At 37.2% G+C, this 25,918-nt stretch overlaps 1 protein-coding gene across 10 annotated transcripts; it reads left to right on the top strand.

Moving 5' to 3' along the window:
* Positions 1–417: 417 nt before the first annotated feature.
* Positions 418–24,614, top strand: LOC122259527 (uncharacterized). 10 transcript variants are annotated; one of them, XM_043026368.2, is made up of 31 exons: positions 418–606; positions 4,215–4,359; positions 4,494–4,627; positions 5,628–5,764; positions 5,970–6,166; positions 7,138–7,235; positions 7,974–8,133; positions 10,272–10,403; positions 11,337–11,498; positions 11,842–12,006; positions 12,154–12,300; positions 12,471–12,620; positions 12,897–13,020; positions 13,218–13,366; positions 13,565–13,642; positions 13,975–14,086; positions 14,257–14,404; positions 15,329–15,467; positions 15,709–15,848; positions 16,335–16,516; positions 16,826–17,006; positions 17,258–17,393; positions 18,031–18,357; positions 18,654–19,386; positions 19,626–19,840; positions 20,043–20,236; positions 20,371–20,500; positions 20,665–20,783; positions 20,969–21,080; positions 21,353–21,592; positions 22,077–24,614. In XM_043026368.2, the coding sequence occupies exons 4-31, from the start codon at positions 5,635–5,637 to the stop codon at positions 23,673–23,675; spliced, it is 6,399 nt and encodes a 2,132-aa protein (XP_042882302.2). In that variant the 5' UTR covers positions 418–606; positions 4,215–4,359; positions 4,494–4,627; positions 5,628–5,634; the 3' UTR covers positions 23,676–24,614. The 10 variants fall into 10 exon arrangements, with proteins under 10 accessions (XP_042882302.2, XP_042882299.2, XP_042882300.2 ...); XM_043026365.2 differs by having other exon boundaries at positions 418–619; XM_043026367.2 differs by lacking the exon at positions 418–606 and adding an exon at positions 1,820–2,247.
* The last annotated feature ends 1,304 nt before the right edge of the window (positions 24,615–25,918 follow it).

Below are 25,918 nucleotides of genomic sequence, written 5' to 3'. Positions count from 1 at the left end.
AATTCTTAAAATAATGTGAGATCCCCTCAGTGCACCCACAACCGGCATTATAACCCCCTTGAAAATTCCTATAAATTCTTTCAACATGACTATCCACACCAACTTCAGCCTACAAAGCAAAAACGAAATTCAAAATAAAAACCCAAATGCTAAAAATACCTGTGAACCTCGAAACTAAACCCCCTCTAAACCTTTCTAACCAAACCAAAAACCTAAATCGACATTAAAAATATTTCCTTCTTATAAACCAATAGCAGACCCCTATAAACCTCTCCAAACCGCTTTCCAAGTTTTAATCCCTATTATATCCCCTCAGAACCCCTTAAAAACCTCCAAACCGCCCTAAACCCCGCCAACCCCGCCAGAGGAAGATTCAAACCTCCCGCCACTCGAGGGAGGCGAAGAGGCGCCGTGACGTCACTTGCGAGAACGTAGAACCGCCATTAGCAATAGTGACTCGCTAGAAAACAAAGAGAAAATCGCCTTATTTCGCCCTATTTACTGCGTTCCTCTTAACTTCCTCTCCTCTGTGGCCCTGAGCAAAGAGGAAGAAGTGAGGAGCGAGGGTGGAAAGAGTCGGAAAAGAGGAGTGGAGAGAGGAGAAGGGTTAGTGCAAAAGGTACTAGATAACTCGCGGAATAATACAGGACGAGAATGATAACAAAACAACAAGTGACAGATTTCAGATTTCGGATTTCCCCCGGATTTTTGTCTCAGATTTCATAGGGGACACGAGGTCGCGAGAGATCCGACCGAAGGGAGGACAGGTTCCTCCTTAGGATAATGACATGACTTAATAACAAGTGACAGATTCCCACATTTCGGATTTCCTGCCCTGGATTTCAGATTTCAGATTTTTTTTTTTTTTTTTTTAGGATATGAGATCATGAGATAATCAAGGACAGAGGGCCCCCACTAAGGGTCATTATGACATAAATGGACCAGCCATTGGTTTCTTAATTATGAGGCGAGACGTCCCCTTCGCACGAGATGCCATGCCGAGGGACGCAGGGCGCTCGGGGGAGGAAACAAAGGTTCATGGAGCACGGAGGGAAGGGGCTTTTATTCATGGGGAAGGGAAACGGGTCATGGTAGGAGGGTAATCGGGAAACGAAGGCTTGGGTATGAGTTATAGCAAGCTGACAGGGGCGATGAACCAATCTTTTATACCTGAGAAGGGCTTACGTATGTGTGTGCTTTCCATTGCTTATTCTTTTAACTAGATTACTCCTATTTCCCTCATACTAAGTGGTCAACCTCCTCTTGGTATACAGGATTTAGGTTATATTGATCTACAAAAAAGTAATGGAAAAGGAAATATGATGATGGTAGTAACTAAAAGACATTTAAATTGTTCTGTCCTCAGACAAGAAAGGATTTAGTTGAACCCAGACCTTTCCTTCCTGCTTAATATCATTTAAAGTAATGGGTCAGTTGCATCTGCTTTAATCTTATGATCTAGTCCTGTCTAACCGGATACTTGGTTACTCACATTCCCCAAAATACGGTAACCTTCACTTGCCGTTGGATATTGACAAGTCAGGGCATTGGGTGCAGTCTGGCGTTGACATTTACTGGGCATTGTCACATAGATTTGCTTTTGCTTGTCATCCAGTGCATTAGCAATATCCTCCCCAAGGTTATTATTACAGGCCAGTGCACTGAGGCCAGATATAGGTTGCAGGACAGGATATGGACCTTGGAGGGGGGAGAGGGGCTTGGGTACTTCTGGTTCAGGGGCCCCTTAGCTTAGAAGTTCTAATATTTGTCAAAGGATTAAGTGAACTGAAGGGAATGGTGAGCCACATTTATTCATTAAAAAAATGAAATAGAATAAAGGACTTTTTATTTCTCAGTATGATTAGCTGTTAGATTTAGATAGAGACTATAGTTATATAGATTACTGATAATCAGTGAAGGTATGAAGAGTTGTGGTACCTTAAATTCTTTAAGCTATGCATGTGACCAAGCTTTTCTTTCTCTGTACGGGTGCGTAAGATAATGTTGTTTGCACTCTGGATAACAACTGAGCCAAAAAGGTTGAATTTAATTCTCACTGTTTCTATTTGCATCAGCAACTAAAGTTTGAAGGGAAACATTCAATGAAAACACATCATGTGAGAGTAGGTCAAAAATATATTCCTGGCAGATACACCTTTGAAGCAATTCGACTGGGATAAGTAAATTCTCGCTCAGTCTTACCAGCCTGCAACAAATCACCTAATTTGCAAATCACACATTACATAGGTAATTTGAACTGACAAGTTGTATATAACATTTCTGCTTCACATCACAGTATCTACCAAGTCTTTCTTTCTACACTTAGCATCTGTAAAATCTTTAACAAACACAACATACTGTCATCTTGAGGACAATGCTCTCAATATACAGTCCAGTATGGAAAATATGGCATTTGTACACCCAAGCTTTTTTCAGTTATTCATTACACATTTATATAATTTTTGTAAAACCATTGGTGGAAAAAGGCACGACCAGTAGATTATGATTGGCATTCATTGTAAATAGAAATAATTGGATGTAATAATATGTTTATGATGTAAGTATTGTTCTTTGGGAGACTTTCAAAGCAAATCTTAGAAGTTACAACTAATTCAAGAAATTTGAATAAGTTCTCACTGGAGTGTACTATTATTGAGCACTGTATACTTGTTTCATTACACACCTGAGATCCTGACAAAATGTCCCATACTTTCCTTATAGACATGCAGTATGCACAGGGTACTTTCATGGGTAGTAATGAGTCTCAGATTATTCTTTATGCAGCATCTTGATTATTTTAGAGAATAAAACTAATTCTATGATTATCACATTTTGTGTGAATGAAGCACTAAGTCTGGGGACTTGTTGTAATTGTCCCCTTTATATCCCTTTAAATCTGACCCTGATAGGTTGACCCTTAACCCACTCACGCTGGGGTGATTCCGGCTTTGTATGGTCGTAATGCCGGGGTTTTCGTATGCATAAGCCTAATGCCTCGAGACTCTTGGGTGCACAAGCCGTGAGCCTGGGCTGCCTGCTCGCTCACCCCGAGTGCCGGCCTTGCCCTGATATCTCGTCATCAGCGTCTGATGCAAAAACCACGAAACATGTCAGCACGTCATCCGGCGCGAATGGGTTAATTTGTCAACAAGTAAAGTTGTAATTGACTGCTAAATAAAATTGATCATTGTATATAGATTTATGTTTGGAAATGTGTGGATGCATGCTTGTGGCATTGTGTTTGCAAGGGACTTTTCTGCAGTGTATGGTAAATATTTACAGGACATACACCCATCCACCATAGGCCTTGGCATCTCTATGTCCTGGCAAAGGTCAAGAAACCTTTACTATGTAAATTCTAGCAAGACAGGGAAATTATTCTCAAGTCAGGAACCAGTCCAAGCTCTCTCTTTCTGTAATTGTGTGTCAGTCGTGGCAATTGCTTGAAGCTGCACATTATTGTAGTGGATTTATGGGATTGTCTAGTGGTATTTTGAAATTTGTCTTAAACATTTTAATCCATTGTGGACGGGGCGCGTTACGACCTAATTGGTCGTCAGGACTGGGGGCATCAGCTAAAAATTAGAGGAATGGGGAAAGTGTTTTCTCCACCCTCCTTGTAGTGCAGACTAGCCCAAACAATGTTTTTCTATAAATCCATCATAAATATGGGTTTAGGCTGACTTTGGAACTCTGTAGCTCTGGAGCTAGCACTGTTACAGCCATAATACTTTGTGACTGTGTGTGCACTTCAGCTGTGAGCAAATCCCGATGTAGCGTCATGTCCGCATTGACACCCGTCTTTTAGGCCTAATTGGTATGTATGTCATGACACCCGTCCACAATGGATTAATTTTTTTCTTACACAAGGACAAATTTGGCAATTGAGGATAACATATAAATTGTTGTAGACATCTAATACTTTATCATTATGAAGAAAAACCCAATAAATTCCCCATCTGCTCTCTCAAAGAGAGTATAGAATATTTTTACTATTGAAAAGGTTTATCATGCAGCTACAGTTCTATGAATTTAGTCTTTTGAAATTTGATTTATAGAATTTTTAATACCTTTAGCGACTTGACTAGTAACCAGAAAAAAAAATCAAGTTTCAGAAACACCTTTGGTTGACATGTCAAGAGTAAAAAATAGTTACCGTCCTTAATCTTTGATGAGCTTGATTTAACACACCACAAAATGTTTATCTCATGCAGCTGTGGCAAATACTTCCTGAACAGTGAATCATCAAATCTGGGAACGTTGAGGGAAAATGGGAAAAAGTTGCAAATATTACAAAAAAAAAGATGATCTAAAGCAGGGTCGGTTAGGAGGATTAACTACAAGTGTAAGGTCTGGGATGTACGTATAATAAAAATGAAGTTTAAATTATAGAACCATATTACGAATGAATAGAGTATTTAGTGTGATATAAAATATATCATATATAAAAGGTATCATCTAATGTTAACCCTGTCTTATTCTCTTGTTTTCAGGGAAGAAAAGGTTAAAAGGCACGAGGAAGATGAGAGACTGGAGGATTGGCCTTTGTTGAGAGGGAATGGAAGAAGATAGAGAGAGGTACAAGGGAAAATAAAGAAGACTTTTTGGAGAAACCTTCGTAAGGAGAGTAAGGAAGGCTATTTCTATTTATACTAACTTATGAAATATGAATTAGTATGCATGGAAACATATTAGGAACTTTTAGAATTATTTCGTTAAGCTGGTTATGTCTTACATTAGAAAACCAAAAGTTTCAAATCAGAATTATTTTAAAATAATATTGATACAAGTGAGCTTGTAAACTTTTCTCATTTACAGAAGAATAAAGAATTCTATGAATATTAGTGTATTACTATTATTGAGGAGATTATGCTATTAAAGTAGTATTAAAAATATGATTACAGTTTCAGGCAAATAGATAGTACAAGGTAAACGGTACATGGAATCAAGAGATTAAGTTATTCGTCTTCTGTGACATAATTGTCACAAGTTAAAAGTGATCATACCTATCAAATTAGACTATGTTTTTGAGATGGGGCTGTATTTAAATGGGTAGGGGTCTTTACATATGTATCTACCACATTTATAAGAAGTTTCTTGAATGTGTGCACTCAGAAACAATGGAAATAGTTAGATATGAGATCCAAATGATAAGCAAGATTATTGTTTGTCAACTCAAAAATTATTTAGGACTGAAGAAAAAAATGGTCAGGTTAAAGTTTCAAGAAATTTTGAATAGAAAATATATGAAGAATGATTGCCTTTTTTTCGACGATGATGGAGAATTCATTCTTAACTTTTTAATTTTTTTTTTTATAGACATTGGTTAACTTGCTGTGTTCTGGTATATTTTCTAATGAGGAATATTGATAGAGCCAAAAGGGGCAAGTTAAAGATAAAAGTTATTATCCCCTTTTGATCACACTTGTCTTGATCCCTATATTAAGTTATGTTTTATCATATTGAACTGACTTGTTCTAGTTCTGTTCACAATTCTTATTTCAAAATGAATGCAAGAAGTACATCAGAGGGGAAAAAAGAAAAAAAGAAAAGGAAATAAAGAAACAAAATACAGCAAACCCACCAAGACCAATGATCATGAACGTAACACTGCCCTTGTGTTTCAGAGCCAAAATGGAGGTGACAGAGGTTACAGGTGGGGATTTGGGATCTGGGACTGTGGTCGTCAGCCCTGGAGAACTTTCTTATGATCTCGGACAGCAGTCGGGCTCGTTCCTGTCAAATGCACATATAATGTCTCAGGGTAAGGAGTGGATAGTTCATTTTATTTTCTGTATTCTAGCTGATTTAGTTTGTTTAAAAATTGGCTTTATTTGCTTATTCATTTAGTTGTTATATATTTATTTGTCTGTTAGCCTAAATTGTGATTATTAATTTTTTTATTGGTTATTTTTTTTACCAGATTATTTCCCTATTAATGGTATATTATCATTTTGAAACATCTGCAGGCTCACTAACAGATGGAAGTGGAATGCTTACTCTGCCAATCCAGCTGGTTCAGTTGCATGACCCAGGGGGTGATGGGGGCGTCTCTCGGAATGGAGGAAGCTCTGGGGTATCAGCTACGACTCAAGGATTCAGTGCGCACATCCTCATGAAAAACAATCCTGATGGAACACGGACCTTACTCTTGGAGCCTAGTGAGGTTGGTGGATTTACTTTACTTTACTTTATTATTATTAATTAATTTTTTTTTCTTTCTTTTTTAACCCCTTTACTATGAAGACGCATATACTGCGTCATCGCAGCCCTCGTGACATATCCGAGGACGCACATACTGCGTCATGGCTGAGTTGTGTTAGCATTGGTGTTTTTTTCTTCTGGATACTGTATGAGATCTTTCAGTATATAGCTCGTATATGATACGATGGCTTACTTGACTTTCATTATTATTACGTAGGCATGTGATTCGCTTATACCAGGAGAGGTATGGATATACTCTACTAGCAATAATTTTATTATTTCTTTATGGAACATTATGTAAAAATAAAACTTGTTATGATTAGTTTACCATACTATTTCAACTGTTTTCTTTTGTCATCTGAGTCTGAGTTCTTTCACCAAGGTCACTTCTCACCCTCCTCCCAACCCATGTAAATAACTTGTCACATGCACAGGGGGAATAGGTTGATTATCCATATATTTGATATATAGTACATGACGATTATGTTGAGGTTTTGGCTTAAGACTTGTTGGGGCTTTGGCTTGAAAAATGTTATATTCAATAGCAACGTTTAAAATTTGGCGCGCACCGACACCCCGGATTCGGCGTGGGGGCGCGTTTTCTACTTGTTGTAGTGAAGGGGTTAATAGATTTTTGTTATATATATGTGAAGGGTTAGAATAATTTTTTTATTTTTTTTTATTAAAAGTTTTATCACTTGAAAAAAATTCTAAATGTGTTAGTGTATCTACTTAACCTATTCTTACTTCTACTAGTAACTATATATTTATTTACATGAAAACCCTTTTTTTTTTCTTTCTTTCTTCTATTTAACCCACTCATGAGGGGGCCCATATTTGCTTAATGCTGCTCCATATAGCATTGCATTCCTAGGAACAACCCATCTTTGCCAACATTAATCCACAAAACCTAAAATCAAATGACTTTCCCAGATATCCATGGGAGAAGATGGGAGCGAGAGTCGTCTGGTGCCGCTGCATGACCTCCCTGAGGCGACTGTCGGCTCCAATTTTAGTGACTTGCAAGATCGGTGAGTATGGGCAACATTCGGGATTCTGGCAGTTGTTGAAAAACGTGTTGAGGGAAGATGGGAAATTCAGAAGTGAAGTTGAATTATCTGAGGCTTTCAAGGGCACATGGATGGTATGATTGATGATGATTGTATTGGTAAATAGTGAATGAATTGTCTTTTTTTGTAATTTGTTATGCTTACATGTATTTTGGTTAAGTGCTTTTGCCACAAAATGCAGGGTTTGTTGATGTGGCAGCTACTGTGACCCAGGACAGTCAATGTTGTTGTTGTTGTTGTTGTTTTTTTTTTTTTTTTTTTTTTTATACTTTTTTTTTTTTTTTTTTAGAAATAAAATGTATCATTATAATGCACTATAATTGAGTTGTTTCATTATGTACCTTGAGCGAGAAGCAAATTGTGTTAATGCTTCTTTTCATAGTATTCTCGGGATTTCTATTTTTTATTTATTTATTATTATTTTTTTTCATAATGAATATTTTTGCTCTTATGAATCAATTCCAAATTGCATATATATTTTGTGCTTGTCAATACTAAAAGCCTACTAAAAAATTAAATAGCAAAATATTTTGATAGAGAGGAAATACAATTGATAAAATAGTACCTTGCTTTTGTAAACCTTTATCTTAAATATTAATCTATAGATTAACATCTGTTTACAAGTGTATCTTGCTAGATATCTATAATTTATCTATGCGTCTATCCATCTACCTAGCAATCTATGTATATTTTACACAGGGGTGGATTCCTGCAGCTGGATGGAAGCATGGTCACAGTCAATCAGGTTGGAGGAGACATGGGACAGTCTGGGGTCATATTGGCAAATGCTGACGAGTGCCTTACACAAAAGGATGGAGCAATTCCTCAGTTTACGTCCTTGAGTATTGTCAATGGTCAGGTAGGTGTATCTATGATGTCCCTTTTACCCTGTATTTTGGTCAGTTTGCAATGCAGTTGCCTCATTGTGTGAAGAATGGTAGTAGTGGGCTATTAACAGTTCACACTCTCAATTCACTGCACTGTTATATTGGAAAGCTAATTAAATACTGTTGGCAACTTCAGTGTGTGCCAAAATGATTACCACTACACAAATGCCAAATGTAAATTTAATGTCAAATGATAATTTTTTTCATTATGCTTACCTGTAAAAGTATAGCTCTGCTCATGTGTGTGACAGCTCAGTTGAATGTTTTAGTAGTATTTTTGTTGTTAATTTATTATTCAGTAAATAATCTTGAAAGGAAGAATATTCCCTTCAAAATAATGGTTACCTTTGTCAAAAGATGTCATAGGTCAAAAAAAAGTCTGCATATATATTCTTGGGGAATCAGTCAGTATTTTTAGAATCTGATGCAGTATTCTCAAATACATGCAGCCAAGCCATTATTTGTCATAGAAAGTTTAGTCAGAACAAATTTGGATTGTATGAGGATAATAGAAAAAATCTACTGGTGATACAATTATTTCTTTTGCTAGCATGAGCTTGAACTTGCCTTGAAAGGAAAGGATTGTTGTGACCAAGTGTACCAGTGTACAGTGAAAGAAGAAATCTGTATATTTTTATGATATTTATAATCAAGAATTTGAGAAAAATAAATCTTAAAACTCATCATCATCTGTAGCATACTTTAAAATATAATTCTGATGGAAATAAGTGATTGAGTTCTATAAAGAGCTTCCACAATGTGCCTCAAAACCCTGCTGTCTCCTATCTGATTCAAGTTGTTTTAGTTCCCAAAGTTGTACATTGACACCTACTGACTTTTTCCAAAATAGATCCACAAAGAAAGAAAGATTTATGAAAAGCTTCCATCATTGGTCTCCGCAAGCTACTACATTAACGACAGGTCTATTTTGGCTCCAAATTATTTGATATTTCAAACGCATAAGCCTAATGCCTCGGGATTCTCGCCCGCACTGGACACAGCCAATGGCTATACACCCGATCACCTGGCGCGCCGCCCAGGAGATTAGCCATGACGAAATATCGCATCCACTTGACGTGATATCTTGTCACCCGGCGTTAATGGGTTAAAGTGTGGACTTGAAAAACAAATATTTTCAGATGGGAATTAAGAAACTTGAAAGGAGGTCAGAAGAAAAATTTATATCATCAAGAACTTTAAATCCTATTAAATATCAAGTCAAAAGTGACCCCTAAAGAAAAGGCCTTAAAAATTCTCGAAACTGCCTCATTCAAAATGAACACACAAAAACTTGCAGTAAACTCCAGCAACAAGAGTATAGAATCATCTTTGCCACCAACTGCCTTCATTGGTACATGGTCAAGTGGCAGCATGTACGCTGGAAGAATGATGCTTCATTCAGAATGAACTATTGTCAAGGTCTGTTGGTGTTCCAGCTGGTTTGCAGTGACCTACTTGACAAAAGGAAATTACTTACGATAGAATGAAAACACAAGGTTCTGGGGCGTTTTAGTTATCAGGGTGAGAGTGATTGTTATTTTATGGGGGGGGATGAAGGAGTAATTATTTCAGACTACTTTGTTTTTATTTGCCCTATATTTCTGTAATATTTAAGGTGGGCTGTCTTCATGGAAGGTAACAATTCCTATCACACAAGTAAGTCTATCCTTCAGTGGCTTCAGGACAAGATAATAGGGTTCCTCGAACACTGAGTAAGCACACCATTAGTCAATGGAGAACCTTTGGTCACATTAGAGGCAACATGTCCAACTCTAATAATTTGTAGAGTAAGCTCAGCCCTCGAAATTTCAAGAATTTATAGTTTTTTTCTCATCCTTAGAAAATATGATAAGGATCAGGGAAGGCCAATAGACTTATGAATGACAGATGTCAGCTATTTGTGTAGATAAAAGTGTAATATTTCATGTATTATTGCACTCCATATTTTTGCATACTTTTGTGTATCAGTGTTCATAAGTTTGGCATATACTGGACTTTGTCTTAAATGTAAGGGTAAAAGAATTATCAAAATGAGGATATATTCTTGCAAAAGATGGTTAAACTTTAAATAGCTTGAAAATTGCTGTTAATCGTGACACTCTTCATACAGATGGTGCTGACTGCGACTGAGGCCGGCGTAGATGACACAGTCACGCTAGAAGGAGGAAGTCTTATTAACTCGGCTTTAAATGAAACGGAGACAATTATACCACACCAGATGCACATACCCAGCAAGAAACAGGTAAGGAAATTATAATCATGATATCAATTGATATTAGATTTTCACGCATTTCTCAATATATTGGAGTTTGAGGAATGAACTCTTGGTTTGTGATAATCATGTATGAGGATGACTTATTTTGGAGTCATGCATGAGTCATAATTTTAGTTCAAAGTGGGATTTCTTTATTAGAAGAGTGTGGCTGTGTTCTGTTGGTAAGCATATTTGCTGAACCTTGTTGAGCATTGGCCACCCACTTCCTGATTGTGCCACATGCACCTTTCTTTCAATGATCCTTATTTAGCAGTATTTCACTTTTAACCCAATACCGCTGGCCGCCATCCATAGACGGCGATTATGTAATATGCATAGTGCCGGGTGCCGGCATGCGCCGTCAATCGTATAATTGATTTAGGCCTATGCGTTCGAGAGCCCTGGCATTGCAGCCATGCAAAGACGGAACAGTGCCGGTGGGAATGGGTTAACAATCATTATATAGGTATTTCTTATGATAGAATATTGATTTTGGTCACATTTTGAAGCTAAATTACAGCACTGCTACAAAGTTATGTCTGAAAAAGCTTAGCATGACTGCATGTGCATGCTTGTGTGAGTGTGAGTGTGAGTGTGATTGTGATTGTGATTGTGATTGTGATTGTGATTGTGATTGAGAGTGTGTGTGTGTGCGTGTGTGTATGTATGTGTGTGTGTGTGTGTGTGTGTGTGTGTGTGTGTGTGTGTGTGTGTGTGTGTGTGTGTGTGTGTGTGTGTGTGTGTGTGTGTGTGTGTGTGTGTGTGTGTGTGTGTGTGTGTGTGTGTGTGTGTGTGTGTGTGTGTGTGTGTGAGAGTGACTGCATATGTGTGTCTGTGAGAATATTTGCAAATATATGTGAATCTATATTTGTATTTAGAAATTCTCCATATATATATATATATATATTTTTTTTTTTTTAGATGCAGACTGAGATGGAACCACCCATTGGAAAGGGACCATTTACTTGTGAACATTGTAACCTAACAATTGAGAAATGGCCCCAGTATAAGAAACACTTAAAGAAACATTCGGAAGATAAGCCATACCAGTGTTGTGATTGTGATGCTTCATTTAATGTACAAGTAAGTGTCCTGCCTTTTTTTCTTTTTAATTTTTCTTCTTCTTCTTCTTCTTCTTCTTTTCTTTCTTTCTTTCTTTCTTCCTTCCTTTCTTCCTTCCTTCTTCTTCTTCTTCTTCTTCTTCTTCTTCTTCTTCTTCTTCTTCTTTACATAAATTATGATATGTACTTGATACTTGGCTTGTTATGTTAATATGTATAACTGATATATACTTGATATTGGGCTTGGTATTTTAATGTGTATTTGGTTTTCTTTTATGATTGATAGATTAAATTGTGTAATGTTTATTACAACATTATAAAAAGAAGAGTTACAATTAACATTTTTGTTGTTGTTTCTCTTGCAGAAAAATTTGCAGCTCCATGAGGCATTACACTCCACGGAAAAACTAGTGTGTCCAGAGTGTGACAAAACCTTCAGACGCCTAGCCTCATTCAAAGCCCACTTAGCGGTCCACGAGGAGGATGAGACTGTTACGTGTGAAATCTGTCAGGAGGAGTTTGTATCTGTGGTAAGTCTTAGTTCAAAGCTGAACTGCACAGAGTTTGCAGCTGAAACTTCAAACCAAGGTTCTCTTTAGAGGATGAGGTAAATACAGGGCTGTCACTAACTCTAATTATTTTGATATTTGATGGAAAAAGGCTCTTTATCATTGCAGAGTCAACTGGAACCACACTATCAGCGGCATAGAGATGGTATGGATGGCATGGGGGCACACAAGAAATCAAGCCTGGACTGCAAGGAGTGTGGAGCAGAATTTACAAACCAAGGGTTACTTACACATCACATGAAAGTCCATAAGAAGGTCAGTGAGATTCTTATTTTGTTGCTACTGAAGCTAGAAGTGCATATCTATTTTTCTTTAGTTGCTTCTCATATCCTGTTGTTAGAAAACCAGACTTTGATTTTGAAATGATATATATAATTCAATTGTGAAGCACATTGTAAGATTTACTTTTTATCCTCTGATCACAGGTCAAGAAAATAACCCAAACAAAGCCAAGAAGAAGACTAGCAGATCGCTGCAAATTTGAAAATAAGTGCCAAGAGTGTGGTAAGAACTTCATAAAACCCTCACAGTTGATAAGACACATGAGGATCCATACTGGAGAGAGACCATTCAAGGTGGGTTGTATTTGAAGCATTTGGCTGAAGTTGACCTGATTTCATCTTTTATTGTTCCTTTTAATACACAACTTGATAAACAGTCCAAACAATTACTTACGGTGCCTTTTTTCCACTGCAATTTTACTCCTTTTTCATATATAGACTTATGAGCTAGAAGTGTTGAAAGATATTGTTGTTGTGCTCTTTCTAATGTATATTTAATAGAAAATATAGAATTAAAAAGAAAAAGGTTAAATATTAGAGACAAATAATTTATCTTAATCTACCTTTTAGTGCACTCACCCTGGATGTGATCGAGCCTTTAACCAAAGGTACACAATGCTCATCCACATGGACATCCACACTGGCAAGAAGGCCTACAAATGTGAATTCTGCAACAGAGATTTTGTACAAAAGAGTAAGGCATACATGGCATTTTTGTTTCCTTGATTATTACTTGGGCATAATTGTGTTGCTGATGGTTGTCATTATCATTATTTTATTTTTTTCTACAGAAAATACTTCCAAATGCTTTTGAATAACATGATAAGAATGGTCATTTACAATTAGTAACATTATCATTATTATAGTTATCATTTTAATTTATTTTTCCAGGTAACTTGCGCTGCCACATAAAGCGTGTCCACCCAGTGAACTTAGCCGGTGTACAGATGTTTGAGTGTGACGAATGTTCATGTATATTCAAGAGCTCTGGAAGTCTCAGTGCCCACAAGTCAAAGGCTCACTCCACAGAAGCAGTCATTGTAAGAATATATGATATTTAGTTAAATTTTTTTTAATTTATTGTACAAAAAAACTCCTTTGGGTAACTTTTTTTTATTCTAAAAAAAATTGTGTGTTTAATATATTAATATATGAGATATCTGTTAAATATGGATATATCTTGTATATCATTTCATATCTTTGTCTTTTGTCTCCTTCTTAACTCCTTTCCTTCATAGGGGCTGAATGTATCATCTGATATCAGAGATGTCATCAAGGAAATCTTAGACTTGGAGAAAAGTGGCCAGCGAGACCAGGTAGACCAAAGTCTTTATTGCATGAGTTGATTTTGATATTGCAACACCTTTGTTTAATGCCATCATATTTGTCTACAGTTTTATGTTTGTTTTTAACACAGTTGTGTCGTACCATATTGGTAAAATAGTGTAGTAGCATTACTCATGAACGATGAAATCCATCTAAAAGATATAGGGTATTATAAAATAATCAGATTATCTTTTTTTTCTATTGAAGGAAGGTTTTAAAAGTACAGTATATAAGCTCAGAGTATAATGTTTCCATTATAAAATGGAAACATTTTACTCTGAGAGCAATATTAATCACTTACATCCTTTTCTCTTTATTTCAGGGCATGAGATCAGAGCAAGGGGGTCTTGGAGAGAGTGGGAACGATGGGGATATTTTGCAACAAGCTTTAAAGAATAGTGGATTGTCACAAACGAAGGATCAGACAAATTCATGTAATTTTTAAAATACATTTGCTAGCATTGTTGTTATATGTTTGGTATTTTTAATGGTATTATTGTTATCGTTGTTATCATCGTTATTATCTTCATCATTGGCGTCATAAGTATGGTATATCATATTTATATTATTTATGATATGAAATTTCTTATAATCTTCCTCTTAGTGGGTAAGGTCAAGATGGAGACAGACGACCGAATACATGACGATGACAGCTGGATCACGGGGGTCCAAAATGCTGCTGCCAAAATAAAAGAGTGCAAGAAGCTGCGCGTAATTACTCTCATTGACAGGAGCAATGAGTGCAGCATGAAGTGAGTTGCATTTTCAAAAACATGTGTTCGACTATGCTTTGTGACATCATTTGTAAATAAAAGTCTGGGGTAAGCATGATGACATTATTTGATCTATGTTACTCTCATTTCCATTTCTAAACTTTATGATAACGTTTTTGAAAGAACTTTTGTTAAAAAATTCACAGATAAGTACTATGCACATCTGCAACCTCCTCAAAACCCACTGTAATATTCACCTATAGCTTATGCATTTGTTGTGCTGTCTTATCTAATTTCTAGTCAAAAATTAACTTGTCACATATATGGTATCAATTCTGTTGATATTCCACCTATTTTTGTCTTGTTTTCCAAATCTATTTAAATTAAATTTAAATGACAGTGATAGAACAAGGAAACCTTTGGATTTGTTTACATTTGACGTCATGCATTAGCTTGATCTTGTCCCAAGAAATAGTTGACAGGGTCTTGATTATAATCAAATAGGCTTGTGATACCCTTAGTTGCACCAGACTCAAGCCCCGCCAAAGATTTGGCACAAGAAGAATGTGGCTTTAGTATTAAGAATAATATTCATAAGATTGTTCATAAAACACTATTAGATTATTGATATTAACCCAATGATAACGGTGTGTCACACGTGTGTGACAGGGCAAAGTGCCTGATGATGGGGCGACACACCAGTGTGATGTCCCTGAGGCGATGTTACATAGGCCCAGCATAGGGGGTTGCTAGTTCTCACCAAGCCCGTCAGGATTGGGTTAATAGTGTTACCTTAGTTTTAATGACAAAGTTTACCCTCATCGCATCAGACTAAAGGGGATAATAATAATAGTTTTTTTTATCATTAGATATACCAAAAGATTAAAAGAACCATATCCTTTATTTGTGATATAATGTATCTTCTGCAATAGGGATAAGAAATGATTATTGTTTAATTTCCAGGAGATATACAGTGTTTGTGAAGATGGTTGGGGATGTTAAGTGGCATGTTTGCAATTACAAGGACTGCAGCAAGGAGTTCAAAAAACCCTCTGACCTTGTGCGACACATGAGGATTCACACGAATGACAAGCCATTTAAGGTAATCTCTTCAGGCAGTAGATGTTTTCCTGTTGTTGTCATTATTTTGTGTGTTATATTTCTTCAGTATCTTTAGTGATTTGATATTCTAGGCATTGCATTAGAAAATAATGTTTTTGCATTAGTAAAATTACTACTATTTGTACTATAACTACTATTGCTGCTAATTTTAGTATTATCTAAAAGTTTTAACACTAATACTGAAACTAGAAGGGGGGTAATACTGATATTCTCCCATGCAGTGTAACAAGTGCTTCCGAGCCTTTGCTGTGAAATCGACTCTGGTGGCCCATATGAAGACTCATTCCGCTGTGAAGGAACATGTTTGCGACAAGTGCAACAAAAAGTTTGCCACAGCCACCTCTCTCAAAGTCCATTCTTGGTAAGCAGCTTTTGAAGGATCTGATTATTAGGGTTGTTTTTGTTTACGTGTTTGGGTGTTATATGTGTTTTTTTTTTTTTTTTTTTGAAAATTCAAGTAAGTGAAAGCACCTTTATCTAGAACAGTAGGATGTATAAAATTATATACTTACCCAAAGAGAATGCTGTGGATCTAAGTTTAATGACAAATGTTAATGATATTCATTATCTTGCGAAGGTCCTTCAAGATGGTTATGTGTTCTTTCACTTTTATTGAATACTTGTCCTGATTTGTATTTTTTTTATTCATTTACCTATTAAGTCAAAGTGTATATTTTACATTTTTATCAGAAATATAACGATACACAAAGATCAAGTAATTGTACATTTAGGTTGATATGTAGAGGGTTTAATTAGTGGATGGTGGTGAAAAATTGCAGTCACATCATATTTGCAAGTTGCTAGTTTTTCTCCATTTCTATGACTTGCTTTTCCACCTTCTCCTCAGGCTACACACGGGTCAGAAGCCCTATCCCTGCCAACAGTGCCACAAGGTGTTCCGAACTGTGTCCCACCGCAAGACGCACATGTTGTCCCACATGCACTCACCTCATCGGCAGGCCCAGAGGAGACGGTCAATCCCCTTACCAGACATCCCTCTCCAGGAGCCAATACTTATAACAAATGCAGGTCTGTTACATGGTTACTTTGGATTGTGTCATCACTTTTTCCTCTTTCTTTAACCTGCATGCCATTTTATTTATTTTATTTTTTTATTTTTTCTTCTGTTTTGAATGGTACTCCTATTATTACTCTTACTACTGTTGTCATTACTATTGTTTTTATCATTCTTCCCCTCCTCAGTATCGTAAGTATACAAGAAATTAAAACTTAAGAAGTGTTTAGAATACACTCCCTCTAAATCACACCGAATACATAATATGACGATGGGTAACATAAAAACAAACACAATAAGAATTTTTCATTTTGCCACAACAGGTCCTGTGAAGCAGATCTCTCGACACAGTCAGGTTTACTTCCCTGAGACAGGGGAACCTCCCCGCGACCGGCCCCACAAGTGCCACTATTGCACAGCGGCTTTCAAGAAGTCCTCGCATTTGAAACAGCATGAGAGGACGCATACTGGGGAGAGACCCTTCCAGTGTGAGAGTTGCAACAAGTAAGTTTTGAATTCAGGATTTCTAAAAGGGAGAAGATAAAAGGCCTGAGTGGCCCTGTTGTCATTGTTATCAGCATTAGTATAGCTAATTTTATTATTGCTTATTTCTTATAAGTAGTAGTAGTTTTGTTATTTTTACGATTATTATTAGTATTATTCTTATCAATTTTTTTTTTTTTTTAACTTTTAGATTCTTTCATTCTTTTCATATTCATCCAATGAATAATAATGAGTGATCTCTGCTATTTCAGGCAGTTTAATTCTCTGAGTGTTTTGAAATCCCACTTCAAAACGCACACAGGCCTGAAATCTCACCAGTGCACAATATGCAATGATCTCTTCGCCACCAGTGGAAGTCTGAAAAGACACAGAACTACACATTCAACGGTTGGTGCAATTTGTTTTTTCATTGTTTTAGCCATCAGATAATTTATTTTCCTTCTTTCTTTTTTTCTTTTTCTTTTTTTCTTTCTTTCTTTCTTTCTTTCTTTCTTTCTTTCTTTCTTTTTCTTTCTTTCTTTCTTTCTTTCTTTCTTTCTTTTATTTTCTTTTTCTCTCTTTTTCTATTCCTCTCTCTTTTGCTATCCCTCTCTTTCTCTCTCTCTCCCTCCCTCCCTCTCCCCCTCCCTCTCCCTCTCCCTCCCCCTCTCTCTCTCTCTCCCTCTCCCTCTCCCTCCCTCCCTCCCCCTCTCTCTCTCCCTCTCCCTCCCCCCCTCTCTCTCTTTTCTCTCTCTCTCCCCCCTCTCTCTCTCTCTCTCTCTCTCTCTCTCTCTCTCTCTCTCTCTCTCTCTCTCTCTCTCTCTCTCTCTCTCTCTCTCTCTCTCTCTCTCTCTCTCTCTCTCTCTCTCTTTTTATTTCTATCTCTATTGTTCTATCTTTCTATCTCTCTCAAAATAAATAATTTGGAGTGACATAAATGTAGGCCAAAACTATTTATGCCAAAATATTTTCAAATATTTGTGTATTGATATGATCACTTGATGTGCAATGAAGGAGAATAACTTGAATCCCTCTTTCCCTGCAGGACCGTCCATACATGTGCCCGTACTGCCAGAAAACGTTCAAGACAAACACCAACTGCAAAAAACACATGAAGACCCACAAGCAAGAGCTGGCCATGGAGGCGATGAGGGCGGCCGGGTCGAACCTGCAGGGCAACAACCAGGCATTGCTGGCAGCCACTCTCTACAGTCAGCAGGCGGCCACTCCCTCCCTCTCAGACTCCGACGTCATTGTCCCCGACCTGGCAGGCATGACCAGCGTTTTCCAGGAGGGCGACTTCCCACTCTCGGGTGATCTCCAGCAGCAGGCGCAGCATCAGCACCAACAGGAAGATCTCTCATCATCTCAGGTGAGGAAGAGAAGATGATGGCTTTGGATCACTTTGGGAGATGTAGTCGGGCGTGATCCCTTTTTTTTCTCTCTCTCTCTCTCTCATATATGTCCTATTATTATTAGGGATGCAGCAAATTTACATCATTTTTTAATAGAACTAGCAGTTGTAGTGTCCAGTACCAGTGTATTAATTCATGAAGAATATTTTTTGTGAATGTAAATTTTATCAGGAAAATATTGACATATTTATCAGAGAGCAAGTGGGAGATTACTAACATCATAAAGCTAAATGACTTTCTTTTCTATTTTTAGGTCCTTCCAGCTTCATTCGCACAAAGTGTTAGTGAAAGTGGTCTTACTCTGGCTGATCTTCAGACGGGAGTGGATCATGGTCTGGGGTCTGGAGAGGCAGTCATCATAACCTCTCAGCCTGCGACAATTACAACACACCTAGATGGTTCCTCAGTCCTTATACCTCAGTCATCTGCGTCATCCATTCTTCTTCCTAGTTCCTCAGCAAGTCAGGTGAGCGGTGCAACGCCCCTCCTTCAGGGGGCAACAGGCACATCAATACTCCAAGGCAGCAATGGCACGTCCATCTTGTTGCCACATTCAGCCTCAGGGCAAGATTCGGGGTCATCATTACAGAGTGAACTTTCCCAGGAGAATGGCAGAACAACTATCTTGACCATACCCAATTCCTCTGGTGGGAATGTGCTGACAGTCCACCAGCCATCTGTGATACAGGGACCCGCAAGAGAAGACTCGGCCAATGTTACCTCAGTGATTCAGGCCCAGCCAAGCATCCTGAGTGAGTCAGAGAATGCTCGCTATGCTACCTCGCTCTCCTCACGGCAGACCATTCTAGACCACACTCAGGATTTCAACAACCTGGGTGATCCTGGGGGCCTTGACATGGTCACAATACCAACATCAGTGATGAGTGAGAACTCCCAGTACAGCTCACAAGTCATACAGACAAACCTGGAGTTGGAAGGCGGTCGTGGGGCTGTCATTACAACTGCAAGCAACGAAGTCAATCCAGGTGAGGGAATGATGGTCCAAATCATATGTTTTACTCACATTTCTAATTGCTGTAATCACATTTTCACAAGCATGTTGAATTAAACCAGTGTGTATGTCTGTTATGGTGTAACTTTTTTTTCCTGAGATAGTTGTTATTGGAGAATTATTGTGATTCGACATTCATCTTATCTGTTACAGTTACTATCCCATACTCAATTTTTCCAAGTTTTACAAGCATGATACCCTTCTCTCTTCCAGAAAATCTTGGCACTGGAGAATCTAGTCTTACAGGAGAAACAATGAATGCAACAGCTGATGGGCTGGCCAGCACACTGGTGGAGAGTGACAACGAGGGGAGAGTTGTAGCCTCGCATCCTACCTCAATCACTGAAAATGATGCCTCATCAACAACATTGTTAGAGGCCAACTTTGATCACGAGGGATTCTCAGATGGATTCACTCTACATGTCCCGGTACATAACTTTTGTGTTTTCCCTTGTTCATCTTCTTACTCTCTTCTTTTTTTTTCCTCCCCTTCTTACTTACATCAGCATTTTGTTTATCTAAGCATGTACATTATGTTTGATTATGAAGTTGAAATGCAATTAATTAGGTAGCAGTTCTATTTTTGTTCAACTCTACTCATATATATGTTTTTGTGTTTATATTTTACAGGCTGGGTTAGATCTGAGTGGCTTGGGAAGTGGTGGGGATATTGCCTCAGAGCAGCTAGTCCATTTGTTAAACACACAGGATTCGGTGAATGATGTTACAGGCATTAAGATTACAAGCAATGCCTCCACAGCACAGAATTCCCTAGAGGAAGACAAGGCTCCTGCACCGGAGGTCTCGGTTTCAAAAGTGTTCGAGTGAGTACAACTAACTGAATTGGTGTCTATTATACAGCAAAGTTTTTGTCACCTTGTATTTTTCATTGATGCATTGAATTACATGTATTTTCTATCTCTCTCCCTCTCTCTAAAAAATAATTTAAATACAAAAGGTGTGATCAGTGCAAAAAGACGTTCCACAAGCTTCCCCACCTGCGGTCACACAAAAGAATCCACACCCAGGGCAAGACTCACAACTGTACAACATGCAACAAGGGATTTTCTTCAGTGCAAGCTCTCAAGGTATGCAATTTTTGTTGTTTATTTTAGTTTTTAATGCTTCTGTTTCCATTCATGGTACATTCATAGTCACAAAATTCTGAGTATTTGTAAGAAAGATCTATTTAAAGATATTATTCTATTGCAATAATATCAAGAAGGGATGATTCACTAATATATTCTTGCAGGAGCACCAGCAACAACAGCATTCAAGGTCAAACATGCACCACTGCCAGTGCCACAACTGTCCCGAGAAGTTTGGCACTCCCAATCAGCTGCTGAAACACATGCAGATGGAACATTACCGGTAAGATAAGGCAGTATGGTGTGTCAGAATTGTCACAATGATTGCATTGAGTTTAATTCTTCAGTGAGTAATATCTTATTATGGACCTATGGTATAAGTGACTTATTTAAATATTTAGAATATCTTAAGGGAAAACTACTACCACATTTATGCTATGTGATTAATATTTACTCTTGTGTTTCCAGTATGTGGCAGTGTGCTGTGTGTGAGGATCTTTTTGAGTCTTTTGCAGCATTCCAAAAGCACTTACGATCTCACAAGATAAAAGACATTAATCAGGCTATCAGCAGGAGTAAGGTGGGTGACCCTGTTCATGTTACAATTGCGGTTTTCATTTTTGTCATAGTCAGTGTAATAAAGGTAACAGGGAACTAAATCTCAATTTGGAAGTTTATTTGTCTTCCCTATATAGCTACGATTAACAAAAATTATTTCAGTAATCATAATGTTTTAGGACAGTTTTACCGATAACTGTCCATCCAAACAGACCCTTTTTGTTCGCATATATCAAATTAATGCTCAGTCAACATATTTAGTGTAAATAAGATATATTGATTCATCCAACACAGCAAAACCAGCGCAATGAAACCAGCAACACAAGTGGTAAGGTGAAGATCGCTCTGACAGCAGAGGACGTGGAGACTCTCCTCCAGGAGTCATCGGGTGCTCAGATGGCCATAGAGGAAGAAAGCCAGAGGGACTCAGAGATGGTTGACATCCCACGCTCATCAAAGAAGCACAGTTCACCACAGGAAGACAACCTTCAGGTCTTTGTCAGCATGACGAAGGATGACCCAGATGAGGAAAAAGTGAGAATTGTAATTTACAGAATACAGTTTTACATAATCTTTCTTTCTTGCTGTCCCTTCTATATATTTTCTTTCTCACTCTCTTAGTTCACCTGTAAACAGAGAAAGAGAAAATACAGTTCCAAGGCGTAAGATGAATAGTAAACCCTTGATATTGACATGGGAGGTAACTGCTTTGCTACAGGTTCATATTTCTTATAAACAAACTTGAGTGTGTAAATATCTTTTGCTTTCATGGATAATTCTATAACATTAGCTTTGAGATGTATGTTTCATCAACAGTAAGACATATTTCTGCTATTGTAAGGCAGTTGTACAAAGTGTGTGTGTAGTAAATATTTTTAGATTAACACAGGTATTATTTAGGTAGCTTTTTGACATTTTTCTATGTACTTGTTTGTTTCTTGTTACCATTTTTTATGATTTCCTTTTATTTAAAAACATTCCCATTGTACTTTTTTACATACTTTTTTCATGTCCACAGGCTGAATCTCAAAAGCATGCTCACCAGTGTGACACCTGCAGCAAGAGTTTTAAGAAGCCATCAGACTTAGTTCGCCATATCAGGACTCACACTGGGGAACGACCCTTCTCCTGTGCTCAGTGTGGCAAGTCCTTTGCAGTGAAGTCCACTCTGGATGTTCACATGAAAACACACTCAGGGAAAAAAGATTTCATGTGTCACATCTGCAATACAATGTTTGCAACCAAGGGAAGCCTAAACATCCACATGCGACTACACACGGGTGCAAAACCTTTCAAGTGCAACCACTGCGGAATGAAGTTCAGAACGTCGGGACATCGTAAAGCTCATGTGATAAAGCATTTCAAGCACTCAGGGGCAGGTCCGATACCAACAAAGTTGAAACTGGTGGAAGAACAACCCATGGAAGCACCTGTGAACAATGCCAATGAAACTGTCATGGAAATGCCCAATGTGGAGAACTTAAATTCAGTTGTAGTAATGGCAGATGGCAGCATGTCACTGCAATTACAGGGGCTTAATCTGGGTCCAATTGAGGCAACTCTTCTCAATACCCAGTCAATGACTCTAGATGAAAGTGTGCTCAATCAGTTGCAGGCTACAGGTGGGGCTATGATTGGAACAGGCGAGGGAACAGTGGACGAGGATGCCGAGGACTCCATATCTGTGAACCCCAATGCTGTGATGACTCAGCCCCGTAGTGTCCGTACTACAAATGCTGAGGCTGACATGGACTCAGATTTTGAGATACACATGATTGACAATGACGGGAGAGTGATAACTACTCACTCCCTGAATATAATTGGTCAATCTTTGGACAGAGAGCAAGCAGCTGCACCAGAGAATCAAAATTTCATCCATCAGGAATTAAGTCTTTCTGACCTAGCTGTGTCTGGGCCCAACAATACAATACAGTGTGCCCTTTGCTCTAAAAACTTTTTAAAGTTTACTGAATGGCAGGCTCATTTATCGTCACATGACATCTTGCTGAAGGAAACTGATGATGGAGACAATATGGAAGGTGAGATGCAAGATGCTGTTGTTGTGCCAACGACCACCTTGGCAGACACACAGGAGACAAGCATCCTCTCACAGCACCCCAACATTAAACAGGAGGAAATAAGTATCGAAGAACTCACAATCTGCAAACTGGAAGATCAGTCATTGCCATCCCGTGGTTTCAAGTGCAGAGCCTTAGGCTGTGGGAAAATTTACAAGTATCAGAGTATTCTAGAACAGCACATGCTCAATGCCCATGTGAAACAGTATGAGTGTACCAGATGTGACGGACAGGTGTTCCCCTCAGCAGCCGCCCTCCAACGACACATCAAGATGAACCATGTAGAGTTCAAGGCCAACAGGTGTGTTTTCTGTCCTGAGGAATACAGCTTAAGAGGCCTATTGCACCAGCACATTATCCAGGAACATATACATCTGGCCTTGGAAAATCCCCTCGCAATAGAAAAAATTGGATTAAAGATCAATTTTACCTCAGAACCCCAAAGAGAAGGATCAGCAATGGGAACACAGGGCACAATGGAAGAATTCGATGCATTGGAACTTTTCCCATCGGTGAATAATGCTACGCACCTGGAGTGAAAAAGAGGCTGTATCCTAAAGTTTGATTTGGAGAGCTGTGAAGGGATAGATACTGAGTCTTCCTTCGCCGGACTTGTATAACGTCGATTTCCAGTGAACTTAGAAGTACAAAAACTCAAGTTAGAAAGATTTTATTATGCATACAAATTGTGCATAGTTTGAAATATCCTTGACTCTCTCTCTCCTTCCTCTTCTTTACTTTCCTCCCATATTTCCCCTCCACTTGTTCTTTCTTCCTTCTCTTCTCCCTTTCAATGTCTCTCTTTCTCTTATTTCTCTTTTCTCTATCACCCTCTGTGTTTCACTTCTTTCTCATTTCCTCATTCTCTCCCTTCCTCCCCACTTTCTCTGTTTCTCCCTTTACTGCAATTTTAAAACAATTAATGGAAGTTGAGGAGTATTTTCTATATGTACTAAAAAAATAAGAAAATGTAGACCCAATCCTGTAGCTTCTTAGAAGTAAGATTTCTTTCAATTATTTATATTACCTGTATTTGCACCTGCTCTTTCCATTTTATTTTTATCTTACTTCTCCAAGGTAAAATTTCCCAAGTTCTGTAGTGAAAGCAAGGAGCCCTCAAGAGATTCTATTTTTATACTGATGTTTTCAATAAGGTTTGTAGACAAGTAATGCGAGAACTTGTTTCCTGTATTCTTCTTGCATAGGAGATAATTAATTTTGTCATCAATTCTTTATATTTCCTTGTTTGTTTATGTATGTGGCAGGATACGTATACTACTTAGTTAGTAATTTTGATTCCTGAAAGGCCTGAGGTAGTATTCAAACAATATGCAAAAAGGCTCATCCATTTCCATGTCAATTCTTCTCTCAGTTACCTTTTTATATTTTTTTTTATGTAAGAATTTTCACAAATGTATGTCAGGAAGGCTGCCAGTATGACATGATTTTTTTTTTTTTTTTTTTTTTTTTTTTTTTTTTCCCAACTCATTAAAAACCAAAGAATTGCATAAAGTTGGAAAATGTCTCAATAGTGTAACCCTATGATGAGACTTCATTATGGTATATATTTTGTATTGTGAGTGTGAGATTGTGATGTATCTTTGCTTTTATATAGAATGCATATGCCTAGACTATTTTTTAAGACTTGTACTTATGTAAGTGTGCAGCACTCTAGCTGTAAGTTTTAACTTTTATTGTTATCATTATCATTGTTATTGCTATCACTTATATTATTATTGCAAGAAAGAGTGTTACGATTATTATTCGTATTGGTATTATTATCAATATTATTTTTTCTTTTTTTTCTTTCTTTTTTATTTACTAGTTTCATCTTGATTATCAATTCTTTCACTTATTTCACAATGAATTCTTTCATTTCAATGTAATTTTACAGTCATGAGGAAGGTAATGTTATCTCACAAACTACTATTTTATTAATTTCTTCAGACTTTATAAAGTTAGATGTAGATGTTTTATGCTGCTGGCATGTCAAAAAACATATTTTTATGTAATGGATGGCCCTCAGATGTATGTCATATGTAACAGCTGAAAATTATTCAGTTTTGTACTATAGCTTAAAGAGAAGAAATAAAATGAAAAAGGGCACATTTTGTACCATTATGTACAGTTGTAGATATTGTACAAGTGTAAATAATGTGTAAAGTATGTAAATATACTTTTAATAGTTACTTTCAGTATTCACCTTATGGACTTTGCTCAATGTCAAGGATCTCATTGTCCAGATAAAGTAGTTTCTTGTTTTGGATATTAGTGCATTGAGTTTGACCATTAAGGCTTTTGTATGTTGCAATTTTGTGTGTGTGTGTATGTATGTATATATATATATATTATATATATATATATATATATATATATATATATATATATATATATATATATATATATATATATATATATATATATATATATATATTATACATATATACATACATATACATACATATACATACATATACATATACATACAGACACATATGTATACATATGTATGTATGTGTATATATTTTTTCTGTATAATTCAAGAAAGATCAGAAAGATCAGCCAGAGTGACCTTACAATACCTTCACTATTCACCTATATTACTACCATTACAACTGTATCAAAGAAATCAAATGTAAAGGTTGGTTATTTATTTTAAAAGGATATACATTCATACATTACAGTTATTACATATGTTACTAACAAAGTAATTAAAAGTACCAAATATAACTTATACTTTTAGCTTTAGATATGATGTGTCCATTGTTCATGTACTGCAGAG

This window comes from Penaeus japonicus, unplaced genomic scaffold, assembly GCF_977035675.1.
Source record: "Penaeus japonicus unplaced genomic scaffold, GWHDUDI00000001_assembly GWHDUDI00000014, whole genome shotgun sequence".
Lineage (NCBI taxonomy): Eukaryota > Metazoa > Arthropoda > Malacostraca > Decapoda > Penaeidae > Penaeus > Penaeus japonicus.
This window is presented reverse-complemented; position numbering and strand designations above follow the sequence as displayed.